The sequence below is a fragment of the Benincasa hispida genome, chromosome 4 (genome assembly GCF_009727055.1).
Source record: "Benincasa hispida cultivar B227 chromosome 4, ASM972705v1, whole genome shotgun sequence".
NCBI lineage: Eukaryota > Viridiplantae > Streptophyta > Magnoliopsida > Cucurbitales > Cucurbitaceae > Benincasa > Benincasa hispida.
This window is the reverse complement of record NC_052352.1, coordinates 40,989,457-41,005,914: the sequence shown is the minus strand read 5'-3', so window position 1 is coordinate 41,005,914 and position 16,458 is coordinate 40,989,457. Positions and strand designations below refer to the sequence as shown.

Genomic DNA, 16,458 nt, shown 5'->3' with positions numbered 1-16,458 from the left:
TTATGGATTGGGTTGGTTCAAATGTCATCTATAATAACTCAAACCAACCCGAACTTATTATTAACTTTAAAATATATATATATATATATTTGCTTATGATACAAATAAATGTACATGTATTTATTTTAATTTCATTAGCTTTTTTAGATAATTTATTCTCAACAACTCTTAAAATTAATTTTTTGAGCACTTTGGAAAGAGATTATATATTATATAAATTGAAATTGAGTTGTTAATCTTAATTCAATATATGAAAATAGTTAAATCAAATTTTTACATATTAACATTTTAGTTCCTTTTAGAATAAAATTTTAAACAAACGACTCAAGTAACCTGAATCGACCCAACCCAACCCAAAATGTTTCATGGTTGAGTTGGGTTGGATTCATTTTTTAATGAGAGTTATTTGGATTGAATTAATTTATAATCCAAATAATTAGGTTAAGTTTAAAAATCATTCAACCTAACTCAACCCAACCCATGAACACAACTTAATAAGTTAGTGATAAAAAAAAAAAAAAAAGAAAAAAAAGAATCCCATTTAATAATTTATATATTCAATCATTGAACAAAATTCCAAACAATGCTCCAACAAAGATTCACCCGTGACTAAACACTTGGGGGCCCCAAATCCGAGTCTGCTAAGGTCTGAAAAGAAAGAGATGAAATTGTTTGTATTTTATGGTATGGTATTTGAAAATGGTTTGGGGTTAAAGATAAAGATAGATGCCAAAAGTGCTTTATACAATCAAAAAGCACTTTTTTCATTGTTTGATTTGTCAATCTAAAATGTCTATTTTTTGGTCAGCTTCTGTGCTTCCCGTGAACTATATGCTTTTGTTTTTAGGGACAACTCCTCCCATCATAAGGTCTTTATAACAGTCACTCACTCACACCATCTTTCCCATAACTCTCTTCCTCCATCCCCCTCTTCCTATGTATATCACTTTAACTAAATAAAACATCCTTTAATGTATTTTGGTGGAATAATAATGGTTTCTTTTTACCAATATACAGCTACCTTACATTAATCACACCATCAAGTACAATTAAGTGAAGTAGGATAGTGTTCCACTTTAGCACAAAAAGCCTGTCTCCTGACAATTAGTATCTTAACTTAGTTTTATAATGTGGCTTTGAGTTTAACCATACTATAACTTGATTCTTGTGGCTTAAAAAATTCAAATTCATAAACAAGAACAGAGGCTCCAGTCCATACATTCTATTTTGGCAACCACAAAGCATCTCAAAGGCATTCTATTTTATTCAGTGCCAAGATTGTGGTGGAGTCCAATGCTATTGTTAATTTAAGTTAAGCAATCTGTAGGCAATGTCTAGATTCTAATCCCTTGGGAAAAGGGTAAAAGCACTGATTAATGTTAAAGCTTTTTGTTTTATTGCAGCCACTGTACTTCTAATGGCCTTCTTTAACAAGCTCTGAAGACACAGCCAAAGAAAGAGAGAGAGAGAGAGAGAGTTTCATTTCTTCTTAATGGGGTTTTCTCTTTTCCAGCTTCTTTCTCGTCTCTGTAACTTATTTGCTCTCCTCTTCTGAGCTTTAATGGCAAAACTAAAAGCAGTCTGCCATTTCCATCTTCTTCTTTTCTTGTTTTTGTTCTCTTCTTTTCAACTTTCAACTCAGCTTCCACCTTCTCAATCCCAATCCCTTCTACAAATCCAGCAACTTTTAAACTTCCCTCAAGCTCTATCCAGCTTTAACAATGTCACAGACTTCTGTAACATTGAATCCACTCAGTTTCTTACAATAGTGTGCTATGAAGATAACATAACCCAGCTCCACATTGTTGATGATGTTCTCCAACATCCCCCCTCATTTCTACTTAATACTTCCACTGATTCTTTGTTTTCCACATTCTCCCATTTTCCCAATCTGAAAGTGCTTTCTCTAGTTTCTTTAGGTCTTGAGGGTCCATTGCCTCCATCTGTTGCTAACCTTTTTTCATTAGAAATACTCAACTTGTCCTCAAATTCCTTCTATGGCTCCATCCCTCCCCAACTTTCTTCTTCCAAAACCCTACAGTTTATCAATCTTGACAGCAACTATTTCTCTGGCAGCATTCCTGATTGGATTGGTTCACTACCATTCTTGACCACTCTGAGTTTACAGAACAATTCCTTTAATGGGTCCTTACCAGATTCCATTTCACATATGTGGAGTCTAAGAATTCTCTCTCTCTCAGGGAATTCCCTTTCTGGGAATGTCCCAGACCTCAGCAACTTAACCAGCTTGCAAGTTCTTGAGTTGGGAGACAATCTTCTAGGACCCCATTTTCCTAAATTACCAAAGAGTTTAAGTATACTTGAGCTCAAAAACAACAGATTTCGCTCAAGTATTCCACCTGAGTTAGGCTTGTCATATCGCCTTGAAAAGCTGGACTTATCTTCCAATAAACTTGTTGGACCTTTTCTGGCATCGCTTTTGGGACTTCCTTCCATTAAGTATCTGAATATTGGGGGAAACAGATTAACTGGACTGCTTTTACAGAACATATCTTGCAATAGTGATCTTACTTTTGCAAATTTATCCTCAAATCTTTTGACGGGAGACTTGCCTACTTGTCTTCAGGAATTGGAGTCCAAGAATGGTGATAGCATCTATGGTGGAAATTGCTTGTCAAATCAAGACCAAAAACAGCACCCTTTGAATTTCTGTCATAATGAAGCTTTGGCAGTGAGTATTAGACCTCATAATCTGGAGCATAGGAAACTTCATACTGAGATAATGACTTTCTTGAGAATTTTTGGAGGAAGTGTTGCTGGAATTGTAGTTTTTGCTCTGGTGTTCTTGACGATGAGAAGGACATACAAAATGGGAGTTGTTAAAGAACCTTCAACAAGGTTTATCACAGAGAATTCATCTGTAACAGGCACAGCCAAGCAGCTGTATGATGCCAGTAAGATGAATATCTTTTTCTTTCCTTTCTTTTCTTTTCTTCTATCTTTTTTCTTTTTTTTTCTCCTTTTCTTTCTGGTTGATGATTTTTTGAACTGGGTCGATCTTATTAAAGCAAAACAACTGAAAAGTAATCACTTTTATCTGTATTATAGCATCTGCTTGCATAATTCATTGTTTTTCATCCATTAACTTCCCAGAGGCTGGAGGTCTGCTTTCAGCATTTTTAACCCATATCAACGAATAGATTGTCAAAAATTGCTTTCTTCATATCCATCTATGTCAAATATCACTTTTGATCCTTGAACTTTTATAGAAGTAACAATTTAGTCCTTGTATCTTCGGTCCCTATCATGAAAAATCTCATCAATTGTCAAACTTGACTCTAATATGTTTTTCAATCTACATGTGCAAAAAATTCATTAAAAATCTTGATAGTACTTTTCATGGTAAGAACTAAATCATTATAAATTGTAAAGGTCAACTTCAAGGACTAAATTGATACTTATTAAAGTCTATCCATGAAAGTTTAGGGATAAAAGATTATTCTAAATGTTATTTGTAGCAAGTTTTGTTAATGAATTTAATCCATCTTTGTATATTTGTTAAAATCCACCATGTGCATGCAGAGTATATTTCTCAAACAATGAAGCTGGGAACTAGTCTTCCTCCTTATCGAACTTTCAGTTTGGATGAACTTAAAGAGGCTACCAACTACTTTGATGCTTCAACTCTGATAACTGAAAGTCTGGATGGCCAGGTACCAATTTACAGAGGTTATTCACCAGTTGTTAATTTAATACATTTTCACTGTTCAGAAATTGCCATATCTCTCTTAGTTTATGCTGTCAAATCATACATCTCAGTTACTTTTCTCAATGCCTTTTTTCCCCCCCTCCAAAAAGCATGTCTGAAAGGAGAGTACTTTTGAAATGGTTTTTTTATTGAAAACTTGGAATCAAAGATAAAAAGTTGGCTTAAAAAGCTTAAGCATGGTTCCCCATGTCTATCTAATAAACATTCTAACACATGGGAATTAATATTAATCAAGGAGTAAATGATGTTAGAAGGATTCAAACACGTGACCTCCTAATCTGCTACTACACAAAACTAACTAATAGATTTAGTCTCTTTTTATTTATCCAATGAGAAGTTTCGTTTTAGTTAAAAAGAACTCGATAATAGACTTATAAATGAAGTCTCTGTCTTGACAACAACAGATATTCAAAGGGGTGTTTACGGATGGTAGTGTCGTGGCAATTCGGAGTTTAACTTTGAAAAGGCGGCAAACCTCTCAAACCTACACGCATCAATTGGAGTTGATATCTAAACTACGACACATCCATTTGATCAGTGCTCTTGGACATTGTTACGAGTTCCTACCAGATGGTTTAACCATTGGCAGAGTATTCCTTATCTTCGAGTACTATCCATATGGGACACTAAGGAGCCATGTATCTGGTAAAATGACTTTCCATGACAAATATGTATGACTATTATTACGTATAACTTGTGTTGGACTTATTCTCAATCTCGCCCTCTAAGGGGTGACCTCGTTGGCAAGGACTTGAGGTCTCTTGGTCACATTGGCTTAGAGATCCCAACTTCGAACTTTCAGGTGAGCTTAATACTAAAAACCCTTGATGTCTCCCCAAGTCCGGGCCTTGTAGTGGGCAGAGGTAAAGGGGAAAGAAAAAAAAAAGTTCTCAATCCAGACATGGTATATCCTTTTTTGTTTAGCATTGTACTGAAGGTGCATAAGATTTAGCAGAGCAAACTGTTCTGTCAATGGACACAAGTATGTAAAAGAATTTGATTCCACAGGGCTACCAGGGCAAAAACTTTCTTGGACGAAAAGGATATCGGCTGCGATCGAAATGGTGAAGGGAATTCAGTTCCTACACACAGGAATTGTGCCTGGTGTATGCTCAAACAATTTGAAGATTACAGATATTTTACTTGATCAAGATCTCCATGTGAAAATCAGCTGTTATAATTTACCTATTGTAGTTGAACATGGTGGAATGGTATGATACAGAGAGAATAAAGAAAGTCCTGTATGTTTCCATAATAACCTCTCAAAAGTTAATGTGACTGATATATTTGTTTTGCCTTTCAGATGACTTCAGGAGTTTCATCCACTGGTACAAAAGGGAAGCGCCAAGCTATGGGGTAACACTTCTATTTTTTACTTGTAAAATTCAAACATAGACAGCTTCTTCCTTTTGTTTCTAGAAACAAGTCACATTGGTTTTTTTTTAACCATTGTTTGCCATGTCCTCTCATACCACATCATAGAAGTCAAATTACAAATTTAATCTTTGAACTTTCAAATTTGCCTATTTGGTCTCAAATTTCAAAAAAATACCTAATAGGTCCTTAGACATTCAAGTTTGCATCTAATAGATTCTTGACCTATTCAACGTAATTTTAAATTTATGGACGTATCTACTAACCATACTATACATGAAATTAAAAGTTTAGGGTCTGATTACAAAAAAAATAAATTTCAAATCGAATAGATCAGTTATGTTTCTAAATTTTTTAATATATCAAAGAGAGTTTGTAGATTTATTAGAGATTTTAACTGTTTAAGAACTTATTAAATACAAAATTGAAAGTTTAGGAACCTATCAAATTCCTTTTGTGTTCAAGGACCTTTATGGCACAAACTTGAAAGTTTAGAAACTATACTTATAATATAACCAAAAAGAAACTAATATTTTCACGATGAAATTTGATGCAAATTTTTTATTTTGTAAAGAATAATTTGGATACACCTTTGCAAGAGAACTGAATCATGTAGTGGAATATAAATTTAAATGTTGGAGTTGTGTGTGTTTTTGCAGAGTAAATCACAAAGATAAGAATGATGTGTATGACATAGGAGCCATTCTACTGGAAATGATTTTGGGAAGACAAATCACTTCCCAAAACGAAGTTCAGGTTTCAAGAGATCTTGTAAGTACATTTTCAATTCAAAAGTATCTTTTTAAATAAAAATTGAGTGTCCCGTTAGCTTTCTGTTAGTAATTAACGAAGAACTTATGACAAAAACTATTGTCAAATCAGACTTTAAAGGATAAAGTGTCGAGTCTGAAAGCCGAGAGACCAAAATACTACCGAACTCAAAACCTCAATGACCAAAAGTGTAATTTTTCCATAATTAACCTTGTTACTGAACTAGGAATTTTTGCTTCCATTCCTGTTTTCAGTTGCAGGTAAGCCTAAAAACTGATGAGATAGCTCGAAAGAGCATTGTGGATCCAGCAGTACACAAGGGGTGCTCGGACGATTCGCTCAAGACGATGATGGAAATATGTGTAAGATGCCTTCATGAGAAGGCAACAGATAGACCTTCAATAGAAGATATTCTTTGGAATTTGCATTTTGCAGGACAAGTTCAGGATTCAAGTAGAGAGGCACCTGCATCACCATCACCATCCCCACAAATGTCTTCGAAGGAAAATGGTACTCATATTCAACTTCTCATTTCATGAACAACTTGTAAAGCAGCTCATCAATTTAATTTCCCAAACTCCATTCTTTTTATCTCATTAGGGACCAGTTGTAGTCTGCTCAAATTTCACAGTATGTTATGTTATCGAGTTCTTGATCATTTGAGTCATACAAGTCGAACTTGGACGCCTTTGATAAAATGGTGAATCAAGATAGATAAGATTTAAGTTTCGATTACTACTTTAGTTCCTATACTATCGATTTTGGTTCCTGTACTTTCAAAATATCCATTTTATTTCTATAGTTTAAAGTTTTGTTTATTTTGATTATTGTACTTAAAAGTAATGATTTTGATCACTAATTGCAAATTTGTATATAAATTTTATGTACCGTAGAAACTCTTTAGTACATTTATGACTATAGTTTAAGAAATGTAGTAAATGATTCATTGAAAAGTGACAAAGATAAAAAAAATGAATGTACCAAAATCAAAAGTACGATGACTAAAATAATATTTAAATCTTAAATCTAATATAGATAATAGTGCATAACTACCGATGTTCGAACAAAGGATCACAAAGTTTTTGAAGTACAAAAACGGGAGAAGATAGAAGATTGAACTTTCCAACCTCAAAAAATAGGGCAAACTAATTACCTTGGAAGTTAGTACTTTGGCCACTTCTCCAAAACTAATTATTATTATTGGTCTTCAGGCAATCATTGAGGGCCATTTTCTTCGAGTGCTAAAGTTTTTGTTAGTGTTCTTTTTCTTTTTGTCATTGTCGTGATGTAATGAAATGAAACCAAATAACAATTCGTTGCTTTTAGCAAAATCATTAAAAACACAGCGACAAGATCGTAATTAAGTTTGGAAAGCCATCTTATTCCTCGTTGATTTTTTTTTTTTTTAATCTATTTTCCTTTCTTTAACAATAATACGTCAATGATTGTATCCACTCATTTTGTAGGAATCCCAAATGTTCAAAGATTTTAGATTTTAAATCTCATTTTTGTCGAACATTTCATGATTCAAACCTCTATCAGTATTCTACATGTGCTTATGTTAGATTCCTATTAAATAATTTTGAAAAAGAAAATTAATGGATAAAAGAAAATTTGTCTTCTAAAAAATAAGAAGAAATAAGAAATAAAATCTGTAATCCTTTTGTTAGAATTCTATGGAAGGCACGTTTGACCTTAACCCTAACTCAAGCTTAAAATGTCAGTAAAATTTAAATATTAATATCATAAAAAAAATCTCAATGTCTCGATTTTATAAATTTAAAAAGGTCGAAAATTTTTAGAAAGATAATAAGAAAGAAAAAATATGGATTAATGAAGCAACATTTTAACACCTTTTAAACTAGTTGAAATGTCTGTTATTTCTATCATATTTAAAAAAAATAAGGCTCTATTTGATAATCTTTTGTTTTTGTTTTTTAAAATTAAAACTATTTTATTCACATTTTTCTTAAGTATAATAATTGAATTTTTAGCAAAATTTTAAAAACAAAAACTTTTTGAAAGCTACTTTTTTTCCCTCAAAATTTGACTTGATTTTTTAAACCATTGATGAAAAGTGGATGAAGAAAGAAATTTGGAAGTGAAAGTAGTGTCCATGGACTTAATTTTAAAAAACTAAAACTAAAAACAAAATGCCAAATAGGACCAAAATTTTTATTACTTATTTTGAACGTTTCATGTTTTTTTTCCTTTTACAATGATAAAAATGTCGATTCACCCCTTATATATTTATATTTGAAGTCAAATTTATAGATATGCAAAAATATCAATGAAAATATCGCCATGTTGATAAATTTAATACCATGACTCGAGGGGCGCCAGAGTGCCTAGGACATGCACAGTAAGGGAAATGATTCTCACGATTATGCCCAACAACAATCATGCTGGCCCATCAAACTCAATTGGTCACTTAAATATAGAATAATCAGCAACCAAAAGCAAACAAAAACAAGTTATTGTCACAAAAATAACTGCCACCCATTTATTGGCACAAGTCTTTATTGTTCCATACTTTTATGACATGTTGGTGAAGGGCAAAGAGAGTTTTTTAACACAGCATGCCAAGTTATACAAAGCTAAGAGAAAACAAATAAATAAAGCTTCGATACCTTCCAATTTCCAGTTGATTCCTTGTTGTGTCTCATAACATAGTGGGGTAAGCTTCACCTCACAGTCACAAGAGAAAAAATCTGGAACCTTTTTTTGCACATAAACAAAGACATATGAAAAGAATAAATCTGACCTTTTAAGAGAAAATCGATCCTATGGGCAAAACTTCCTGACTCACTTGTTGTATCAAGTGGAAGCACGTCGAATGAGTATTACTTATTGGAATGGAACTCTCTCTAGGAGTCGAGGTGGTAATCAGAAATATTGAACTTGAAAAAAATTAGCCTAACCGAGTCGAAAAGTTTAAATGGGGTGAGAGGAGGAAGAAATATTATAAACATGAGATGATTCTAAAACCATGTTATAATTTGATACAAAATCTTGAGCGAATTGGTTGTGCACAAAATTCAGGCAGGCATATAAGATTCTAGGATCAATTGGGCTGGAGAAGGTGATTTCACCTCAACGATCAAGTATGTGAACTTCCATTGCTTGTCCACTTGATCCTTGAACATCTCGGTATAAACTTTCCCAGCTCCATGGGGCCCACGGATATAAAAATTCACCTATACAAAATTTTATTTGTTAATTTCTAATGGAAAAGGGGAATGGGGTCATTCAGGAACCTAACCTAAGAAAAACATAATCATTAGTACAACAGGAGGATCTTGTCACACTTTACCTCTACTCGCTCTACACCATCTTCGTCAGTCCATACCCTATTTGGGATACGTTGGCGAGCAGCTCGATTTCTAGTTTCTTGCCCATAACCAGTTATCGGGGAACCAATCCTTACCCTAACCTGACAGGATAGCAAAACCAATCTAATAAAACATAAAATCTCAAAGGATAGCTTGAACACTGAAAAAAGTAAAGCAGTAGTTGAGTTAGACTTCAAAAGGGCTAAATCTTTTAAAAAAAATTTTTTTTTAAAAAAAAAAAAAAAAAAAAAAAAAAAAAAGGGAAACATACTAAAAAAGGTTTTTTTTTTTTTTTTTTTTTTTGTAATAAGAAAAACCATAAGAGAGAGGAAGAGAAGAGATAAGAAATCCTCATGGTAAGCACCCAAAGAAAAAAAAAGAAAAAGAAAGAAAATTACACAGTAGTCTGAATTTAATAGACACGGAAGAAGACAGCATGCAAAAGAATTATCCCATTCCCACCAACCACCCCCTCTGTGCCTATTAATTTTCCAATTAACCCGAGTTATTTTTTCATAATTACTGAAGTAAAATGACTCACTATACCTAGGAATTGGAGATACAGCAAGAACAACTTTCTGGACTATAATATGTATGTATATATTTCTGCTTCTGCATCATCTCTAAAGGATATGATGTGAAATTCATCTTATTCCAACTCAATTAAGGTGCAAGGAATATTTACGATGCTGCATAGTGGCGCATTACGTTTTCAATTCTGAACATGGTGCTAAAAAAACATGAACTATATCTAATCCATAGTAGGTGGAGAAAAGATTGGCCCATCTAGAGAGTACCTTCAGTTAAGGTGCAAAAGGTCCACTATGTGGTTCTCTTTGTTCTCTTGGTTGGTGATTACCTGAGAATCTGCTGTAGTTTGGTTAGTTCCTCTCAGTCTCTAGCAGATCTTGTTTTGTTTTCTTGTTAAGTTCCTAGTTCATCTTTTTAAGTCATTTGGTCTTTCACAGACGTAATTGCCTTGGTTGTGTTTGTTTCATTTAGTATCTTTGTTCTCATGGAGTCCCTTGTTGGATTTGTTTCTTTAAAAAGAAGCCATGAGCCCCAAGGGAAGATATAAGTTTTGACACAAACACATACAAAACTCAAAAGGTCAAGGTTAATTTCACTAACCTGGCTATCATCTTGAATCCTTTTAAGAGCCTTGTCAAAGATCTTATACCTAAGCAAGAGAACTCGCATATCAGAGTCACCATGTAGAGGAAACCACATGGTAATTTAAAGTCGTAATTCTAAGCAAACGTTTATAATATTAATCTAGCTGCAAGTTGGTTCTTTACTCTTTTGGTTGAAATATGAGCTCCTTAAAAACTGCATATCCAGCAGCTGCTGCAACTCCAAGCCCTGCAAGGATGATAAAACTGTAGGAAGCTCCCTCTGCAAATGTAACAGGCTTCTCTGGTATATTATATGTAGGAGCATCAAATGGATCCTCCACTGTTGATATTTCTTTTTTGCTCTGATAATAAAATCAAGGGAAAACCCAGGTTTATGAACTCATCGGTGATCACAAAATAACACTGGCCTCACCTGGCCAACACCAATAAATGAGAATACGCACAAGAAATTTAATAAAAAGCCCGTACGGCAACGATGAGGCTCAGTTACGTCAGATTTAATTTTTACCATCATTCAAATGAGATGCATGCTTATTGATTTTGGTAAAGTGCACCGCATTTATTCAGATTTATTTTATATATATATATATAAAAAGGTATTTAGTCTGCTATAGCCCTTTTTCTGTTGGTATTCCCTCCTTTGTCATATCGCTACCTCTTGTTATTCTTTCACTCTCTTACAGGAAGCTGACTTCTTCTCATGAATATATTATTAAATATTACAGAAATGCATTCGACAATGTTTAACAATAACTTAAATTTTCCTCGCAAAAATTATTGATATTCTAATTAGCCCCAGGTCCTTGCTTTATTAGATCTAAGATATATATGAGATTGATCACTTTTTTCTCACAAGGCTAGTCATCTTCATGGTCATTTGACAATCCATAAATTCGAGACACAAACACCACATCTAAACTCAGTCAAAGTACCTTCCACTAAAATTCAGAAATCAAGCCTGGAGAAACCCAGAGCTCCTTAAATGTTAAAACAAATTCAAAATTGAACACAAACCTCAGATGCAGTTTGTTCTCTTTTTTCTGAAGATTTTGATGACATAAACCTAGCAAAGCACGGCCCTCTAGCACTTGTATCACATCTACTGGTGATACCTAATGTTGAAGAAGTGACAACAGATGCCCTTGCATCTTGCCATCTAGATAAAACAGCCATACCTACACAAAAATATAACAAGGGTTAAGAAATAGATGCCCCCCCTCCCCCCCAAAAAAAGGAAAAACAAGAGAGGGAGCAAACAATTCAGAATTTGATTAATAGCTCTCACGATGAAGCCACTAAAACTCATTTTTCACCTGTTCGTCCATATTGAACATTCCCTAGAACTACTTCAGTTTTCATTGCCATATACGGAGTAGAAAATAGCAATCATACAAGAAATACCACCTCCGCGCCCCCCAAAGAATAAAATAAAACCAAAAACATGGCAGAATAGCCCAGTTCATGAAAAATAAATGTAATAGAACCAACCATTAGCTCCAAGTGCAGCCTGCAAAGTCGATGAATAATAAAATTAGACATTCATGATTCAACGAATGCTAACAAAATAATAACCAAAAATCAACATTTGCCACGAAAGAGTTATTGCACCTTAGGAATGTCACACACATTCACAGCAGATCGTTTGGAAATCCCAGACTTCAGTGGACCAAGCAGCTGCATCAATTACACATCTTCATTAGAAACCCCAAATTAGAGAATCTTCTACTTTGGCTAAGAATCTTTGTAACTAATGCAAGAACATAATTAGGATGAGAGAAATTCTCTGAGCAATACCTACATCCATCCTACAGAGTTAAACATTTATTTTCTTACGTTATTTGCCAAGATATTAAGTACAGCGTGAACTTTTGTCTTTTTTAATAAACATTAATCGAAGAGTCGGAAAGCTTCAAAAGAGGCATCCTATTGGGTTGATATAGGAGGGAGATAGGCAAAAATGTTTCAAACAATAGATTTAAAGGGAAGCAACAAAGACATTACCCCAAATGCTTGAGGGTTTCTTGTCAATGCTTAGAAATAAGAAACCTTCTCCCTATCCCACCCACCCCCTCAAAAAAAACATATATCCACTCAAAGCTTTTGAAGGTTTTTCCATTGTATGATCTCATCGTACATGAACCCTCAAAGAAAGCTGTCCAAAAGAACACCTTAAAATTTTCTTGTTGAAGGAGAAGGAACACCTTACCTTATTAGTTTACTTATTATTTTTTTAGAGAAGAAACATTTTGTTGATAAGACTTATTAGTTTAGTTATTAGGATATTTGTCTCTCCAAAGAGCCATGAAAAGCATGTTAGAAAGAGACAGACTTGCAGTGAGTTGACCAAAATGGGATCTATGAGCTCTCTATTTCAAACTCTCTCAAGTTCATTCCAAAGTTAAAATTCCAAAATCGTCGAGTTGATCCGAAAGCTGTCCCACATAAAACATTTTACTCCCTAATTGCACATACAGATAAGGCAAATGGTTTCCATATTGAAATTGATATTGATAGAAAGAAGTTACATATCGATCATGTACAGTAAAGAGTTCAAAGTTCAAAAAGGATGCACATATTTTCATATGATCCGATGCCAATATCTGCTAACAAGTTATTGCTTTTCTGCTTTTTTCTGTCGAGGAACTATATATATCATACTGGAACATCCAAGGCAGATACAATTTGACTATTAGATTGTTCCTTGATTCTCTTTGCTGTGAAAAATCCTATAGACTTTAACACAGCAGAAGTAACCTACAGATCCTACACATTTTCTTTGAGACTGATTTGCTCCACCAATATCCAAAACATACCTCTGTTACAGCATAAGTATCTGATAAAGCCCTCTTTGCTTCGTCGAAGGTAGTTACAGCAACTCTTTTAGAAACATTCATCCCACTTCTGCTCATCACCTCCGCTGTCTGATTTCACATATTGAGATAGAAACGACTCGAGACATCAAATTCCGCATTTTCTCGCGACGAACAAACTAAACTAAACTTCTTTGAAAAAAAACGTATAAAAAAGAATCGCATCAGTATAATGTACTCCTGTGAAGTTTAGGTAAATTGAAATCCCGAGCGAACCAAAAGCGGTCGTATTCACCGATGGAGCAAGTACTCGAGAGTCAGGAGTAGTAGTAGTAGTAGTAGTAGAGTAAAATAAAGACCAAAATTGAAATGCAAAGTGACCTGGAGATATTCCTGAGCACCGAGACGAGAAAATGACGAGGGCTGGTGGCATTGACGGAGAAGGAGAGAAGAGCGAGAGACAAACCGGGTCAATTTCATTAATCCGTTCGCCATTGATTCGCAGAGCTGATGAAGAATTGATCTGTACAGAGAAACCCTCGGAGGAGAGGTGTTAAACCCTAATGATTGATGAAGCCCTTTATTCGGGGAGGGCGTTTCGGTCAAAAACCCTGACGGAATTCTGACAGACAGCCGGAGGCGGAGGCGGCCTATGTTTACATGTATGTATATGTATATTTATATGTATATATGTATATGCATATCTATATATATAAGAAATTAAAATTTTGTAATTTAATTCTCAACTTCCATGTTGGATATATTTTGGTTCATAATGTTTATTTTAGTCCTTGATTTTTTTAAAAACAATTGTTTTGGTCCTTATTATATTATTTTTCATTAAAAAGCTTTTAATTCACTATGAAACAAATATGAAAATTCAAATACAAGTAAAAATATATTGAAAATTTAGGGACCAAAATGAAATAAATTTAAAATTTTAAAGATCAAAATATAATTTGAACATTATAGAAATTTATGACTCTAGCAAACATAAATTGAAGTTTTCAATTAATGGAACTCTAACTTATCAACCTTGTGTGTTAATAAATCTGTGAGAAATTTTTTTTTTTTAATAGGAAACGATTCTACTAGATTTTTTTTCTTTTTTTCTTTTTATTTTTTTAAAGAAAAGAAAAACAAGGAAAAATTAAGAAGAAATGTCAACAATTAATAATGAATCTACCTCATTGGAGATTAAGAAATAAAAATCTTATATTTAAAATTGAAAGCTTAGATACTTGTAAGGCATTTTTTAAGGGTCGTGAATATGTCATCAAACATAAAATTAAAAATCTCACAACCTACTAAACACAACTTTGAATTGATAAACGCGTAACTTTTTCTTTCCAACTTAAACTTGACTTTACTGCTAATATACAACATACCTTAGGTATAAATTGACAATTTGGATCCTTGGTGGTGCATATGACCATTGTTCTTAGTTGATAGAGTAATTTATGTAGTTAATTTTGTAAATGAACGAGATCTCAAGTTGCTAACTAACTATACAGAGACGACTTGCTACAATCAACTTCTTGAAATGTTGCTTAGGCGGAAGTTTGAAGCAATAACATGTATATAATGTCCTTAGTTATTATAAATTGCATATACACTAGTGACGTATTCAATAAGCTTATAGTCTTGGTTGGTATGTAATCTTCAAATTTTACCGTGATGAGATTAGATCATTATATTGTTGGTCTTAACGATAAAGATTTAGTAAGTGTAAATCATAAGCTCATATTGATTATATCTGTCATTTTGTAGACACTGCTAATGACTCTTATTGATTATATGGTCTATATACATATATACTAGGAGAAAGAGCATCCAGTATGTAGGTTTTCTCAAAATCACATTAATCTACTATCCTTCTATAGTTTTTAAATTGAAAACCCAATATTAATTTTATTTTTATTTCTTTGTTTATACAACAATTTCCATCTTACTTTTGGTTGTGCAAGTTTTGTCCATGTGCATAATTGAATATTGATATTGATGTTTATTGAGTTACTTATAATAATAATGGATAGGGTGTTCAAATAATCAACAATTCGAACAATCCGGACTACCCAACTCAAAATGTAAGAATCGGGTTGGGTTAGTTTTGTTATTAAATTGAGTTTGGTTAAATTTTTTTCTATTTTTATTGGGTTGGATTGGTTTAAAAAAAAAATTGGGTTGACCTAACCCAACCCGGATTATATATACATATACATATATATATATATATATATATATATATATCTCAATGTTTAAAAATGGATTACTTTCTATTGATTAATTTGTGAATTTTTAATATTTTTCTTTTAAAATTGTTATATTTATTTTTGTTTAAAGTTTGCAATAAATATCATAGATATATAGTATTTGGCATTTGAATTTTATGAGATTTTAGTTAATTAGTCATGTATTGTATATAAATTCACATATTTTTAATTAAAAAGAAAAATAAGTTATAACTCGACAATTCATCCGGTTGGGTTGGGTTAGAGATTTTATTTGGATCATTTGGATTGTCAATCCAACCAATCTAAATATTTGGATTGTTCCTGGTTTGGAATCTTTTTTGAAACTTGTATTTTGTACATTCATTATCAATACCTTTGATATTTACTTGAACGTTGGGAAGGATATTATTCTCCTTATCACTCAATTGAATGTTACGAAATTTTCCTTTTGTAAAAAGACTTGCAATAGGATTACTCATGCTCGAAGTTGACGAGTCTTGTCTTCCCCACAACATTTTTTTTTTGTAGCTCCTCTTTCCATTGTGGGAAGTTCCAGTATTTTCTACGATGCAAGTTTTCCAAATCATGAGTCCTTTGCTTTATCTAATGACTTTTCAGGTTCTTAGCTCCTGTTTTAATATATTTCTCTTTTCATATATATATTCCTAAAAAGTTTGGGAGCTCACTTTTTCTCACATATGACATAGATTGATTTGATTTTTTTTTTTTTTTTTTTTTTATGTTTCTAAATTTTAGGGGTTTTTTTCCCTTCCTAATAAATGATCGAAGGTGCTTTTAACATCTAAATATTAAATGTCCAATTCATATTATCTTAACTAACTGAAAAGCATTCTCGAATTCGCCTTACTATAAAAGGACACATTGTGCCAAAATAGGAACAACGCTTGACATTATTAAAATATTAAAAAATCATATTCATAAAGAGAAAAAAGTATATTTGTGTAGGATTACTCAATTAAAATTGAAATGAATAGTTGTTTTGAACCAAGCTTTGAAAACCAAAATAGTAAACAAAACAAATGGAAGCAGGCATCAACTCCAAGAAGAATA

General features: G+C 32.9%; 2 protein-coding genes across 2 annotated transcripts; one reads left to right on the top strand and one right to left on the bottom strand.

The window, feature by feature from the left end:
• Positions 1 to 1,318: 1,318 nt before the first annotated feature.
• LOC120076113 (probable inactive leucine-rich repeat receptor-like protein kinase At3g03770) lies at positions 1,319 to 6,613 on the top strand. The gene is made up of 7 exons (XM_039029891.1): positions 1,319 to 2,915; positions 3,544 to 3,674; positions 4,135 to 4,375; positions 4,739 to 4,941; positions 5,034 to 5,086; positions 5,764 to 5,875; positions 6,130 to 6,613. Exons 1-7 carry the CDS (start codon positions 1,562 to 1,564, stop codon positions 6,412 to 6,414), a joined length of 2,379 nt encoding a protein of 792 aa, XP_038885819.1. The 5' UTR covers positions 1,319 to 1,561; the 3' UTR covers positions 6,415 to 6,613.
• A 1,742-nt stretch (positions 6,614 to 8,355) lies between these two features.
• LOC120075015 (probable mitochondrial import inner membrane translocase subunit TIM21) lies at positions 8,356 to 13,824 on the bottom strand. Its single transcript, XM_039028152.1, has 9 exons — positions 13,535 to 13,824; positions 13,157 to 13,264; positions 11,952 to 12,017; positions 11,832 to 11,850; positions 11,358 to 11,518; positions 10,506 to 10,684; positions 10,339 to 10,387; positions 9,189 to 9,308; positions 8,356 to 9,072 (listed from the first exon to the last, which is right to left on the bottom strand). Exons 1-9 carry the CDS (start codon positions 13,646 to 13,648, stop codon positions 8,914 to 8,916), a joined length of 975 nt encoding a protein of 324 aa, XP_038884080.1. The 5' UTR covers positions 13,649 to 13,824; the 3' UTR covers positions 8,356 to 8,913.
• Between the last annotated feature and the right edge of the window lie 2,634 nt (positions 13,825 to 16,458).